We start from the raw sequence: 16006 nt of genomic DNA, 5'->3' as shown, positions 1-16006 counted from the left end.
TCCATCTTTGGGTAAACATTAAATTAAAGTACAGTCCACAGTTATTAAAATTGTTATTTTTTCATTTGACAGGTGACTCTTCAAGATAAATCCAGACAAGGGATCAAAAGTGGAGTGGAACGCCACCAAAAAACAACTTGCAGTCAGTCCAAAGGTTCTCACATTGATCACCAAAATTGCAGACTACGAGTGGAGGGAATAAGAAGTGCACACAAGTTATGGATACTTTGTCCAAGTTATAGACTGTTATATCCACTGAGGTGTCATGTAAGCTATTTGTTAGGTAGCTTTGTTATCAATGTTGTGAATGTATAATTACTTGACAAGGTCATGGTTGCCTTGGATGTTGCTTTAAGTTGGTAACTCAACTTGTTTTTTTTTGTTTTTTTCCCCCAATTCAGTTGAATTTTAATAGCCAGCTTTTTTTTCTTCTTTTTTTTTTTGTTTCAGAACCAGAGAGTCATTTTAATTAAATTGATTTTTGAGTTTTGCTGTAACAATGGTTACCCTCTAAATTAAATAAAAATACTGAGAATGGGAACTTGTTTTCAATGTTTTGAAAGATGAATGAAGTTATTTTGTGTGTTGTATACTGTTATATTACATCTAATATAAAGTAGTATACAGCCTTTTTACATAAAACAATGCCATTAAAACCAACTAATAACAGCACATTTCTGTAAATTTAAGCATTATTATGCATATTACAATGTTTATGTACCTTCTTTATAGGTAATTTCATTGTTTTAAAACAAAAAATATTTGTAATTAAACGTTAAAAACAAAGTAAAATAACTTAATATACATTCGATGTGATCTAAAATTAACAGTAAATTGTTGCAATTGTAAACCCAATATCTAGTTTTTCAACAGTTTTTTGACATGTTTTGAAAGATGAATCACATTATTTTGTGTGTCATATACTGTTATATTACATCAAATATAAATTATTATACAACCTCTTTACATAAAATAATGTCATTAAAACCAACTAATAACAATACATTTCTGTAAATTTTAGCACTATTATTCATATTACAACGTGTATTTACCATATTTATAGATAAATTTCATTGTTTTAAAATGTGAAAATGTTTCTAATTAAACGTTAAAAACAACCTGAAAGTAAGGCAAAATCTTGTTAAATTACAACTATAAAATGTAATAATTATGTAAAATGATTTTTTTGAGAAAGTCATTTTCTGTCAATTCACTGTATTTTTTTGGAGCCCCAGCTGCCAGAAAATTACCGTTTTTTAAAGTTTTTTTTTTTTACAGTGTAACTAACTACTACCAAGTATTTGCTTCTAGCCTGTCGGTGTTTGAGAAACAGTGTCATGATAGCTGTGGAATTAAAGTCGTGACAGCGAGTTTTTGCACAGTTACCACTGCAGTTAGCATGGTGGCTAGGACGCTAGCGCCGTTATGAAAGTTCGTTATAACCGTGTGTGACCGTACACACATGCCGTCAGGGCTCTAACCAGCCACCGTCAGCCGGACAACACTGCTGGCTTAACACACTTGTCACATTAATCGTAGAATCATAGTTGTGTTTGGGTTTATTGTGATATAGTAAATGAAACAGGAAGTTTGAGGTCCGCAAATGAAGTCGTTCCGAAATGCTATCGTTAGCGGACCAATCACAGCCAATGGCTATCCGTAGGCTCTCCGCCATGCCGACGTGTAGTTAGAAAAATCAGAGCTGCACGAAAAGCTCTCCGTGGAGCCTGGAGAGGAGGTTTCACGGCAAAGAAGGCGGTCCTATCTGTCCGTGTCCGTCAAAACGGAGAAGCATAAATTGGTCTAACAGACACTTAAGAGAAAGTGTTTTTTGCATACCTCTCCCAAGGCCCAACAATCTCTTATGAAGTCACATTTAAATACAATACATCTGGATCTGATTAGATCCTGATGGAATTGACAAGTACTTTTTGCAAACAGACTAAATGAAAACATAACGTCCTTTGTGGAGGTAATTAATGCCTTAGGACATATATTTTTTTATGTATTTCATTGAGAACAAAGTGTCCAGTATTTTAATTATAATTTTGAAATCTGAATAACAGACAATGACCTAAATAAGCCATTGTTGACTGCTACAAACATAAAGTTGTTATGTTCCTGCCAAGTTTTCCTTTTCAATTTAATTCATTTATCATCAAATGTAATTCTGTTTCCTGAAAAGTGCAAAAAAAGTACACAATAGGAAATGACATTTCCTGCCTGCAGGGTTTCTCTCTGTCTCTGTGTTGTGTTCATGTCATGCTGACTGCTCAGCTGTTGCCCTGCAGCTCCTTACTGAGTTCAGTGCAGCACAGTGTCTTTTACTCTGTAACAATCTCCCCTGGTCCTTTTCTTTCCTATCGCTGTCTGTACACGTTTCTAAAAGCACAACGCCTTTCAATTACTCTGTATCCTGTGATTTAAATATGTGTATATATAAATATATGTGTTTCAGAATAGTTCTGAACTCAAGTCTCACAGAGCTGATTGGTAAAACTGGGAAGTGCAGCGTCCATATTGTGTCAAACACTGACATCTAGTGCCATCACTAGATGATGACTAGTTGTCATCACTCCTTCTCCACCACCTTGCTGAACATCTCACAACCCACCAGATTGCTACTGAGAACAGATGCATCATCAGGTAATTTACCCAACTATATTCCCCCCCCTGCTCTCTTCTTCCACCATCATCATCATATCAGTTTGATGGTACCTGCATGCAAAAAAGGCTCCACAAGGGGCCTAAAGTCTTTGATTTGAAGCCCTGATCCACAAATTATTCCCTGGTTATTGGTAAAACTTAAAAAAATTCCCATCGCACAATGTCAAAAGACAGTGACAAAACTCCCTGGATCCGCCTCTTTGTCTATGTAACCGCATCTTTTCCCAGTGTCAGAAGACAAAGATGTAAGGGACTGACTTTAGTTATTCAGTTATTGATCTGAATTATATTACGATAAATATTGATATCATGTTATTGCCTAGCACCCTGTATTATTAGCAACTCTTTCGCACCAGTAGAGGAAAGTAATGTTCAAATGTTACGTGCAGTTATCTTTTCACAAGATATCAAATATTTTCTTAGATAGACACTTGTAAAATAAGACTAACATGATTCAGATGTGCAAAAGCAGCCCGTTTAGTTCTGACAAGTAGTTCTGACAAGGGTGGCATGTGAAAAGTTGTCCACAGTAAACATGTTCCTAACTAGAAACATTTACAAATCAAAGGTTCCTATCAAATTCACACTTGCATAAATGGGATATTTTTTACCCATGTGTGTAAACTTGATGTAGTAATATAAAAACTATTTTAGTTTAAAAATGAGGACCGAGAAAATTAATATAATGATTTGTGGTAATCAAAAGCAAAATATTTTAATGAATACTTTGTAATATTAAATTATTAAATAAATAGATTTGAAAAATATATAGCAAAGAAGCACAGCCATGCAAGAAATAACATGTGAAATGAATACGGGTCAATTTTTACCCATGTTGTGCTTTAGAAGAGTAGTGATACAAAAATGATTTTTATTAAAAAAGTAAAAAAGAACAAATGAAAAATAAGAATTTGTGATGATCAAAAACAAGTTAGTTGAAGAATTCCTGGAATTCTGAATGATTAAACAAATTTATTGCAAAGATATTTACAATTAAAACTCCAATTGTAGTTTTAATTACATCGGCCATTATTTCAACATCGGTCGAAATAATGACCCTTGTTGTGTATCAAAGGGTTAAAGGCAGATTTTTCCTCCAGAGTGATGGTATATGTCCTATAATGTGCCATTTTGTTCCTTTGACCTTTATGTTGTTATCACTCCTTCTCCACCACCTTGCTGAACATTTCCTCACAATCCACCAGATTGCTACTGAGACAGACGCATCATCAGGTAATTTACCCAACTATATCCCCCCCCCTGCTCTCTTCTTCCACCATCATCATCATATCAGTTTGATGGTACCTGCATGCAAAAAAGGCTCCACAAGGGGCCTAAAGACTTTGATTTGAAGCCCTGATCCACGAATTATTCCCTGGTTATTGGTAAAACTTAAAAAAAATCTTATCTCACAATGTCAAAAGACAGTGACAAAAACAACTCCTTGGATCCGCTTCTTTCGGCATGTAACCCTCATCTTTTCCCATTGTCAGAATACAAAGATATAGGGGACTGTCTTTAGTTATTCTTTTATTGATGAGAATGATATTACGATAATTATTGATATTCTTTCATTGCCTAGCTCCCTGTACTATTTGCAAACTTTGGCTTTAACTTTGTCAACTAAAGTCAAAGGGCTGGGTCATATATCAAGAAATGACACATTATTTTTTATTGTAAGTTTAAAGGCAGATTTTTGCTCCTGAGTGATGCACTATGTCCTATGATGTGCCATGTTGTTAATTTGACCTTTATGTTGTCATCACTCCTTTCCACCTCATTGCTGAACATCTCCTAACAACCCACCAGATTGCTACCCAGCCGCGACAGAAGCATCATCAGGTAATTTACCCAACTATATTTCCCCCCTGATGGTACCTGCATGCAAAAAAGGCTCCACAAGGGGCCTAAAGTCTTTGATTTGAAGCCCTGATCCACAAATTATTCCCTGGTTATTGGTGAAACTTGTTGGAAAATACATATAATGTTACTTTGAACTTTGACATCTTTGTTGGCATCCTCCACGTCTATTACATCTCTTTTGCATCCTGACATGTATATATGCTTTTCTCACTTTTGCGTCCATTGCCTGTTAGAAACATCATCAACATTTCTGCACATTTTCCTTAGGAACCGGTTGGAAAAGTTCAAGACAGTGTCCGTAGCAACTGACACAGACATTTCAGTTATCATGTACATGTCTGAAAGCAGCTAGATCTGCATATGGTGTCAGTGTCATTAGCTACACTAAATGTTTCAATGATTGTTTCAAGCCTGACTTACCTGACTTAAGTCTGACGACGAATCTTTAGCGAAACGTCTTTTAGTTTCGATTTCAACTCTGTTCAAGAGGTTTGTTTCCTTGGTCCCATTAGACGGATTGTGACCGACTTCTCCATTGACAACATCAAGTTCATCGAGAACTGTTCAAGATCAAGATGCAAACGGCAACTGTGATGCATGACTGCGTGGTCAACCTGCTGAACAACAACGACGAAGAGTCTTTGGAGTGTCTCTGCACCATGCTCACCTCCATCGGCAAGGTCCTGGACTTAGAGGAGGCCAAGGTGAGCTTGTGGTTGTAAATTTTACATAAATGTTAAATTTATTTTATTTATATGTGATTTGAACTTTTTGATAGCAGTGTTTTTGACATTAGTGCAGCCGAAGATCAGTTCATGTCTCTGCTTTCATCCCACCAAGATGTATTCTTCTGCACGTGTCAAATAAGTTATTTAAGAGGTGATTCTGATTTACAAGAAAACAGTTGCCAAGACATAAAAGAGAAAAGTTCAGATTTGATTCAATCCCACAGCAACTGCTTTCAAGAAAGTTATGTGGAAACGGGAATATCCCCTCAGTGTCCCCACTCTGCCTCACTTGGTCACTCCCAGCTGGTTTCAGCCGGAGTCCTCAGATACGTGGAGAGACATGAACGATCCCCTGGCCTTATTGCTGTCTCTCTCTCTCTCTCTCTCTCTCTCTCTCTCTCTCTCTCTCTCTCTCTCTCTCTCTGCTGCACTGTCATGTGTGATTTGATCCTCATCTTATACCACTCACCCTGCAAACAACACCTTCTGACAATAGAAACTTAAATATACTCCAAACTTCCCTATTTTGCTTCCTACTGAAATATATTTCTGCTACATATTTAGTTTCCTATATTCTTCTGTGAATTAAATCTGACAGAATGTGCTAATAATCATCCAACTGGTCCTTCAGCACGGAAGCCTTAATGGTGGATGGTTACAGTGAATTGCCTCCTTTGTTTCTGGCTATTACGGTTTTCATGCTGCTGTTGATGAAATGTTCCGGTTTCATTTCGGGCGGTCAGGACTGTTCCAAGTGATAAACTGGACAATTGGTCAACTCTGTAGAATAATAATATCTGCAACCTGCTGTCTGGTAGATTGAATGGAGACATGCTGAACATGAACTTCAAGTCTCAAATTAACCGTCTCTCTCCCTCTGTGTCTCCCCAGCCTCAGATGGATCAGTATTTCAACCAAATTAAAAAAATCATCAGAGAGGGGAAGATTTCATCTCGCATACGGATCATGTTGAAGGACATTATAGACCTGAGATTGGTGAGTGGGTCTTCACAATTTTTCTTTAATTTGCACAATGGTAAAGAGTCCAACAGTCAAATTCTTCTAAGTAACATGGATTTTACCACAGAGATTTATTTCAACATGATACTATGTATTCTGGTCATATTCTATTTAACGAATATCTACAATGCTGTTGTTAAGGAGATCTAACGCTTTTTAGAAGGACTGATGTAGATAGATACATAGATCATGGAAAAGAAATGTAAGAAAATTCCATAGAAACAATGAACAGGGAAAAATGTAAGAACCCTGAGGAAGACGTGATGACTATTGATCTTTAATGAATTCATCAGTGTGTCCTCAGTCAGGGAATATTCCTCTGTGATTGACTGATTCCTCTGTTTATGCCAAAATGTATCTAGAACAGTGTGATAAAACCCATACATGCTCCTAAATTCTCTGATCTGTCAAAGATAAAGAGCAAAGAAATCTGTTTAATACTACAGATCTGTCTGATTCAGGTTTGAAGTCATTGTGGTTCTGTACATTTTTTTTTCTTCAGCACAACTGGGTGTCCACAGGACCCGACCAGGGTCAAGAAACCATTGATCCGAGCCACAAGGTGGCAAAGATTGAAGAGCAGGAGGAGGCGAGAAATCAGGGCGTACAGCGAGAGGAGCCGGGCAACACTCTGCCCATGGAAAAGAGCAGCAGGGCCACCGACCCCAACAAGGGCCCAAAGGTCTCCAAGGTGAGACAAGCTGTCCGAGTCTTAAACACATATCTTAACCTTCTACCTTTTTCTTACCTTCTACTGTGAGGATTGTACAAATGCACTGCATACAGGAGACGTGAAGCTTCTATTTACTTTCTGTCCCTCATAGTTCATTTGCTCATATTTCTACATTGGAATCACAACAACAATGACAAATAATTACCATGTGGTACCTGGTGGTGTTCCATGTTAACTTAATTCGTTGTCAGACGTGACCTACGGGTAAAGTCTGGAGAATTGGCTACAGACCTCAAACATTTAAATTACTTGAGCTGAAATTTTGATTAATGATAGTTTGATCTGAGAGATTTGAAATGTACATTTGAATTAAAGCTGGAACCTAAAGTAGAGTCAGGACTTGTTAAGATTATGCTGTATAATCAGAAACATTTAATATTTTATGATTTATACAGATATTGGTAAACAAGTTTCTTAGATTTTCTACTTATTTCTGATAAAAGACTCATAACAGGGGCATTTGTGTCGATTCATTCATGCTTCCTCCTCAAGCCCAAGATTTTCAGTAAGGCAGTGTAAGAGAGGGTAACCTAAATGATATTTATGTTGCCTTACTGATGAAACTCACACAAACTTAAACACTATAATTCAAAATCTGTTATTTAGGCTAATTTAAAAGATAATGAGTAATGGTAATAACAAAGCAGTGGGCATATATAGAAATTACATATACAGACTTTTCTGATAATTAATCTTAGGCTTGGTGATGGTAGATTTTCAAAGTATTGGAAATTCCAGAAAAAATGTTGTTTAAATCTGTAAATATAGGAAAATCATTGTGAGTATTTAATTTACGTATTACTAGTAGCTTTACAACAGGACTAGTTTTTCATGTGGAGCGAGAGATTGGTCTTTGTGCTTGATGACCTCAAAGTTTAAGTACCTGTTATGACCTATTCCCCTCAGGACCTGTTCAAGAAGGTCCGCATTATCCTGGACAAGCGGACGCCTGAGAAGTTCAACATGCTGGTGAAGAAGGTGACGGACGTGACCATCGACACGGAGGAGCGGCTCAAAGGAGTCGTGGACCTGGTGTTTGAGAAAGCCATCGACGAGCCCAGCTTATCGGTGGCCTACGGAAACATGTGTAGCTGCCTCGCCGAGGTAAGCAGTTCGCCTAGTTGAGCAGAGAAGTGTGTGGACTTTGGAACAAGAGAGTCTTTTGTTTGTAATGTAATTGTTTGAATTGGATTTAGAGCAGTACATAAATATAGCTTTTTCGTAAATTGCCGCATTCATCAGATGCAAAAAAACGATGGAGGATAAGTGAACTTTTAACCATCTATTGGAGGTGTATGCACACAGTGTCTCAATATCCAGTCAACAACTTGTAAAATGTTTATGCAGCAAATGGATCAATTGGTTCATATTCAGCTCGGCCTTGATGCAGAATCATGCTGTGAAAAGCAACACAATTCAGTACAGTGTGATGATGAGGTTTTGTTGTTTTGATGCCTCTAGAGTCTACACCAGACGACATACACTATTTATTAAGGAGCTTGACAATCAGTCCCAAATAATCCTTTAAAACACAATTTATTAAACGTGCATATCCTTAATTATAGACTCTATTAACAAGAGTTCTAGAGAAACTATTACATTTTCTGTCTTCCATCATTTGATTAAATAACCCTAAATATATATCAGTCATTAAAATCTAAATAATCCAGAAACGTAAACGTTAATCTGTCGATATATAAAAACAAATGTTAAACCCGCAGAAAACTCCTGTTTTTTCAGGGTTAGTTCATTACTAATTTTATTTTAGTGCTTATGTTCTCTACTGAATTCATTCCACTTACTGTTCATGTGCAGCTCAAAGTGCCAATTCGTGATGAACCCAATAGCACAGTGAGCTTTATCAAGCTGCTGCTAAGACGTTGTCAGAAGGAGTTTGAGAAAGACAACAAGGATGATGTGGTAATAAGGATGAAGCAGAAGGAGCTGGACTCTGCTGCACGGGTAAGTGTGACACCAGATCTTTACCGAAACGTCTTTTAGTTTCTGTTTCAACTCTGTTCAAGAGGTTCGTTTCCTTGGTCCCATTAGAGGGATCGTCACCGACTCCTGTTAGAGCTACAGGAGGCCAAGGATATTATCCGGCGGCGTTCCATTGGCTACCTCAAGTTCATCGGCGAACTGTTCAAGCTCAAGAAGCTAAAGGCGTCCGTCATGCATGACTGCGTGGTCAAGCTGCTGCAGAACCAAGACAACGTGTCTTTAGAGTGTCTGTGCAGCTTGCTCACCACCATCGGAAAGGACTATGACTTGAAGGAGGCCAAGGTGAGCTGGTGGTAGTTAATTTGATATAAATCTTAAATTTATTTTATTACGGTCTTAGAAAGGTCTGAAGGGCAACAGATTGAAAGCTTCGAATATAATCTACAGAATAATATGCGCCTGGTTTCCCTTTCCAAAATTAAATATTAAGAGAAATGCGTTGTTCGCAGGGATAAAGATGTGATTTGAATACAGTTACAGTGAATTGCATCCGTTCGTTTCTGGCTATTACGGTTTTCATGCTGCTGTTGATGAAATGTTCCGTTTTCAATTAGGACTGTCAGGACTGTTCCAAGTGATAAACTGGACAATTGGTCAACTCTGTAGAATAATAATATCTACAACCTGCTGTCTGGTAGATTGAATGGAGACATGCTGAACATGAACTTCAAGTCTCAAATTAATCGTCTCTCTCCCTCTGTGTCTCACCAGCCTCGGATGAATCAGTATTTTTACAAGATTAAAAAAATCGTCAGAGAGGGGAAGATGTGCACTCGTATACGGTTGATGCTGCAGGATGTTATAGACCTGAGATTGGTGAGTGGGTCTTCACAATTTTTCGTGATTTTTCTTTCAATTGCACAATTGTAAAGAGTCAAACAGTCAAATTCTTCAAAGTAAGATGGATTTTACCAGAGATTTATTTCAACATGATACTATGTATTCTGGTCATATTCTGTTTAACGAATATCTACACTGCTGTTGTTAAGGAGATCTTACGCTTTTTTTTTTTCTTCAGCACAACTGGGTGTCCACAGGACCCGACCAGGGTCAAGAAACCATTGATCCGAGCCACAAGGTGGCAAAGATTGAAGAGCAGAAGGAGGCGAGAAATCAGGGCGTACAGAGAGAGGAGCCGGGCAACACTGTGCCCATGGAAAAGAGCAGCAGGGCCACCGACCCCAACAAGGAACCAAAGGTCTCCAAGGTGAGACAAGCTGTCCGAGTCTTAAACACAGATCTTAACCTTCTACCTTTTTCTTACCTTCTACTGTGAGGATTGTACAAATGCACTGCATACAGGAGACGTGAAGCTTCTATTTACTTTCTGTCCCTCATAGTTCATTTGCTCATATTTCTACATTGGAATCACAAAAACAATGACAAACAATTACCATGTGGTAACTGGTGGTGTTCCATGGAAACTTAAATCGTTGTCAGACGTGACCTCCGGGTAAAATCTGGAGATATGGCTACAGACCTCAAACATTTAAATTACTTTAGCTGAAATTTTGATTAATGATAGTTTGATCTGAGAGATTTGAAATGTACATTTAAATTAAAGCTGGAACCAAAAGCAGAGTCAGGACTTGTTAAGATTATGCTGTTTAATCAGAAACATTTAATATTTTATAACAAGTTTCTTAGATTGTCTACTTATTACTGATAAAACACTGATAACAGGGGCATTTGTGTCAATTTGTTCATGCCTCCTCCTCATGCCCACGATTTCACACCCTTAACTCAGAGTAAATCAATTCAACAATATACATTATGATTTGTATAATGAGTTTAATATTGTAAAAAGGTATCAAAACAAGAGAAGTTGAATATAGTATGTTTTGTGAAATCAGCAGTGACCTCTGGGTAGAAACTGATCACAGACAACTTGAAAAGTTGTGTGGCTAATTCTTTTGTGCCTGATGGTCTGTGCTGAATCTGGAGGCTGTTTTGAAAACACTGTCTTGGTCGAACATCGCCAGCTTTGTAATTAAGATAAAGTGGTGAGATCGTTCTTCGTGCTGTGACAAGTTCGTCTTGAACATTTAATGAAGCGGATCTAAATGTTTTTCCATTTTAGTCTCAGACTTCCTCGACCGTGGTTTCTGTTCTCTAGCTGGAAAACCATACATAGGGTTAGGATTGGAGAACTCGGGTCCCTTAACTGTTTATGATTAATCCTTGGAATCGTCACAACCGGGCTGTTTGTAAAAACTCTCCCTGCTCCCATCTGATCTGCATCACTGTAGTTTACATGTTCGGCAGTGCAAAGGTGGCACAAAGGATCCATGAGGTACTGCAGAATAGAAGGAAAACAGACTTTGTGGGATCTCTGCCTGCTGGATGCACTCTGACATGTTTCAGTGTAGAACAGGGAGCACACTTGTTCACTAAGCCGATGGGTCACCTCATGTTTACAAAATACAACATATGGTATGGATGCAGTAATGTGGTTGGGACTTGTCCTTGCTTAACATTGAGCATTGCAGAATTCAGACAGTGCTTTGGAAAGAAGCTTAGTTCTCCCTCTGCTGGACATTTTGAGAACACGGAAGAGTGCAAAACCAACTGTAGATTTCAGTCTAAACCTTTAGACTTTTCCTTTCAGATTTTCTACTTTTGTTATCTGTAGTTTTACATGCTGGAAATCTGAAGAGTGATCATAATCGCTTCTCTTTCTGCAGCCTCAAATGGACGAGAAGATTCAGCTTGGCCCACAGGCTCAAGTCACATTGGTGAAGGCTAGCACTGAAGGAGCCAAGGCCAGTGACTCAGGTGAGGTCACAACACATGACTTTTAAAGCTGTTGGATCACTGTGCAGTTCACACTACATGACCTGCTGATCAGGAGTCTTGTAACTGTTTGGAGTTCATACTACAACACTTAACGTTTGAAGGGTGTCACACACTTCACAATGTTTGGACTGTTCCGCTCTGGTTAGCTGTAGTTGTCACTGATTCATCTCAGATATTAGGCCTGTTAGAAATCTGGGAGTCTGATAGTATATCTATTACATTTTACGAGAATTTCCTTCATTATGTTCTTAAAAAGGTTTTAAATTGAACTTGATGAAACCCTGATATAAAACAGTAACTTACAGCATATCCTGTATACGGAGTCAGGTGAAGCATCTTCCTCTTAATGACTGGACCTTGACTCTGATCATCCACAATTGTTATTTTTCACTTATCTCTCTTATAACGTTTCATCTCTGCGGGCCTCAACCGCTTCTCAGCGCTGCAGTCCAGCCCCTCACCTCAACCCTCCACCGCTCCTCCACAAAACACAGACTCTGACGCCAGGTCAAGGTATGAGATGACAACCCTGTGTGATTTTAAGGGCAGTGATAATAATTTGTAGTTCGTTCCAAATTGGTTGAAAAGCTTTATATTGAGAGTTTCTCATTCACACTGACATCCTTCCTGACTCTTTGTCTATTCGTCCCCCACCAGTCGCAGCACAGGCAGAAAGGGAAGAAAGCGCGGAAAGCGCGGCGACAAGCCGCTGAGCGCTGCGCCGCCATCGTCTCAGCCTGAACGGTTCACCAGTTCAGAGGAGCTGCTGGAGAGTCCAGCCCCGGTGGACCCGCCAAAAGACGTGGACAAAGAGGGAGTCGTGCCACGGAGACCGAGTGTCACCGAAGACGAATCTGAGCAAGAGCGCAGAGTCCCAGAGCCTGGTGAGACGCACGTCGCTGCCCAGCACCGGACAGACAGGACAATAATATCGACACATTCACTCTCTGCCATTAATCACACTGTTGTGACTGTGTTTGTTTATTTGCCTTCACAGAGAAACCTGCTCTGTCTCAGGAGAAGATCGTGCTGGAGGACATCGCCAGCGAAGAGCAGATCTTCAAGTGTGTGAAGGTATGAAAAATGACATCAACCAGCCTCTGCGAGTTAGTGGTAAAAATCCTGAATGGCAGACGGAGTGGGGCTGAGTTACACCTCGTTGTAAAGTAACAGAATATAATTATAATTTGGACCTTGAAGCTAATGTTGGTCCACGACTGTTGGTAAGATCTCATCAATACAATTCCTGGATCCACCTGTGCTCCAAAATGTTACAGTTTCCTCCCTGGATCCACAAACGTCATGGGAATCACTTCAGTAGTTTCTGATTAATCCTGCGGACAAACTTACTAAACAAATGAAAACATAAGCTCCAGTTTAAGACCAGAGATACGTTCATTACACATCTACATACTTTGAGCTTGCACGAATATCAGGTAGATAAAAATAATAATTAAAACCAGAAGCACTCAGTAGAGCACGTACCTCCTCTGAGGTCCAACAGTCTCCCTAAATTCAATCAAGCTCAACCACATTACACACTCATAGAAAACAGTACTCTTCTTACAGTACTTTTCTAAATCTTCACTTAATTTCTTTATCAAATTCTCTCCACGGGTTCTTCATTGGGACGTAACCCTTCATTGGGCCATTCGCGCTCAGATCCTCTCTGAAAAGGGCTTCGTGTTTACTGCTCTTCTGTGTCATCACTTCTGAGCTGATTCTTGTGAATTTGACAGACGCTGTGTTTTTACTCCTCCTCCTCTGTTCTCTGTTTCTCAGGAGAACCTGGATGAATCTAGGATGAGCTTGTCTCCCTTCCTGAGGGAGTTGATGACGGCTGTGTGCGAGGCAGCAGCGAAAGGTAAGCTCTCCACCAGCCGGAGCAGAGACTCCTCTGCTCTGCTCAAATCGCACCGCTGATAACAATATTTACTGTCTGCCGAGCGAATGAATTAACTCTGCCTCCTGCTTCACTGTGCAGATAACACCAAGTGTCGAGTGGACATGGCACTCTTTCAGAAGAGTTTGCCTGTACTCAAGTACCGCAACTCAGACACTGAGCAACAGCTGCATGCGCTTCACTCACTTCAGGCTCTGATCGTCACCCTCGATCAGCCTCCAAGTAAGTTCTGCATCAGGGTTCTCTCCAAATGAAACTCACACATGATCCTTTTTCTTTGTTTCTTAAGAACAAACTGTGTAACAAGTTCTCAGCTGTGATCAAACAAGTTTAATAGTTAAATCTCACTAAAAGATCCATTTAGTAGCTTCTCTGGAGCTTTGCTTCTTGTCACATGATTGTCATCAGCAGAGGAACTTCACCTTGTTATAGGGAATTGTAGATTTTCTATTTTACTATAATGACATTTGGAACAATTTGGATTCAAACTTTGTATCTCAAATTTGTTCTCCACTGATATTAACTTAATTTGTTCATTCGAGGAACATCACTCCGACTCCAAATCACTTTTGCAAAACACAATGCCCGTGTTCAGTAATGTCTAATCCATCCATTTTTTGTTTCTTATCTATTTACAAATCGCACTAATTGAATTGATAACATTAGGAATTGGTCTCACATCACAGAAAACTGTGATTTATTTCCGTTTCGTCACAGCTGAAACGATGACTGACATGTATTTGTTCTCCAGACCTCCTCCGGATTTTCTTTGATTGTATGTATGACGGGGACGTCATCTCCGAGGACCCGTTTTACAGCTGGGGGACAAGCAAAGACCCGGCCAAGCAGCTGGGTAAAGGCGTGGCCCTTCAGTCTGTCACGGCATTCTTCACCTGGCTGCGGGAGGCGGAGCAGGAGGCAGAAAAGAATTGATTGAAACTTAAAAGATGCATGTGTTCTCTTTAAATAAACCAACTGTCAGATGAAAATTAAGTGTCCTCGTCATTTCGTTATATTTCTCATGTTTATGATGAAGAAAAAGAGACGATCACATGTGCTTTTATGAATTTATATCACTTCCATGAAAAAGATTTTTACAGTGAATTTAAATCCTAACAGATCAGATCACATGTCGCCTGAGGAGAGACTGTGTCATTAATCTAAAGTTTATTGAGACTTTAGTAAAACTCAGTGTTGTTGCATTAAGATGTTTGATGAAGTTCAGATTCTTTATCTGCACTGAGTGAAATCATCAAACAAAAGGAGAACATGTACATTTCAAATCCAAATTTTACTGCAGCCTCATTCAGTGAAAACAGTGTTTTAATGTGAAAGGTTTGAATTGAGGCTTTGAAGAGGCCACACATTGTCTGTAACGTGATGTACAACAGGACACACTTGTGTTGTTGTGACAGTGAAAGTATTGAAAGGACCGGGTGTGTGAAACCAGAGGAAACTCACTCACAGAGCCTGAGGGACCATAGATCCTGACCTCTGACCCCTGACCTCAACACACACACATTAAAGAGACTCTGGAACTGAAGATTAAACTTGTTTCAAACCAGTTTGAGTGTAAATGGACATAAAAGTTTCACATGGGCTCAGTTTGTTTTGTCAGTTTTAAAATCAGCTTTTTATTTCCAGTTAAGTCTGAACAGAGCAGAGTTTGATGATCATCCTTGACTCCAGCAGCAGTCGACTATTCTCCAGAGGGAGTTGGCACACTTCAGGAAACAGCTGCCTCGGGTGTAGAGAGACCACTGATGGATCCAGCTGCTGACTCAACCACACACTTATGAGACCATCAACATGTCTCACACAGATTCAAAGTGGATTAAATAAACTGACAGATTAATTGAGTTAAATCTTTATGATCATTTGTGTGTTTGAAATGTACAACTGTCAGAAACAGCCAATGAGGTTCTTTCCCTCCAGATGGTCGGTGACGCTGGGCTCTGTTTCTACGACAACACACGTCGAGGATCAGCCACAAAGCTCCATTCAAAGTGTGTTTGTGGTTCATTGAGTCAGTGGGAGAGACACATTCTACTCACCCTGAAGTCAGAGGACACAACTGGTCTTTAACTTCACTGTAAAAAAGGAATCCCTGCAGACCCTTGCTCCTGAATGACCACTGCCATCAGAACCACTCAACCTCCTAAGATATACCTTCAGCATATGTGTATATATTCTGCAAATGTTAACCTTAATGTTGAGGTTAAAACTTAACTGCCAAGTGAAACTGCATGCATCATGTTAAAATGAATGATTTGAACCGCTCTGTGTAGGCTACTG

At 39.2% G+C, this 16006-nt stretch overlaps 1 protein-coding gene across 1 annotated transcript; it reads left to right on the top strand.

Moving 5' to 3' along the window:
- Positions 1 to 12096: 12096 nt before the first annotated feature.
- LOC128430425 (eukaryotic translation initiation factor 4 gamma 3) lies at positions 12097 to 14644 on the top strand. Its single transcript, XM_053416472.1, has 6 exons — positions 12097 to 12321; positions 12466 to 12692; positions 12806 to 12882; positions 13591 to 13672; positions 13793 to 13933; positions 14463 to 14644. Exons 4-6 carry the CDS (start codon positions 13612 to 13614, stop codon positions 14642 to 14644), a joined length of 384 nt encoding a protein of 127 aa, XP_053272447.1. The 5' UTR covers positions 12097 to 12321; positions 12466 to 12692; positions 12806 to 12882; positions 13591 to 13611.
- Positions 14645 to 16006: the final 1362 nt, after the last annotated feature.

Source organism: Pleuronectes platessa, chromosome 23, assembly GCF_947347685.1.
Source record: "Pleuronectes platessa chromosome 23, fPlePla1.1, whole genome shotgun sequence".
Taxonomy (NCBI): Eukaryota; Metazoa; Chordata; class Actinopteri; order Pleuronectiformes; family Pleuronectidae; genus Pleuronectes; species Pleuronectes platessa.
The sequence above is the reverse complement of the archived record's forward strand: the minus strand, read 5'-3'. Positions and strand labels throughout refer to the sequence as shown.

Bases quoted from the DNA above. Each gene is read 5' to 3' on its own strand.
- LOC128430425 (XM_053416472.1), top strand. From the start codon at position 13,612: ATGAGCTTGTCTCCCTTCCTGAGGGAGTTGATGACGGCTGTGTGCGAG. The intron at 13,673-13,792 runs GTAAGCTCTCCA...TTCACTGTGCAG, and splicing joins GTGCGAGGCAGCAGCGAAAG to ATAACACCAAGTGTCGAGTG. The intron at 13,934-14,462 runs GTAAGTTCTGCA...TTTGTTCTCCAG, and splicing joins CACCCTCGATCAGCCTCCAA to ACCTCCTCCGGATTTTCTTT.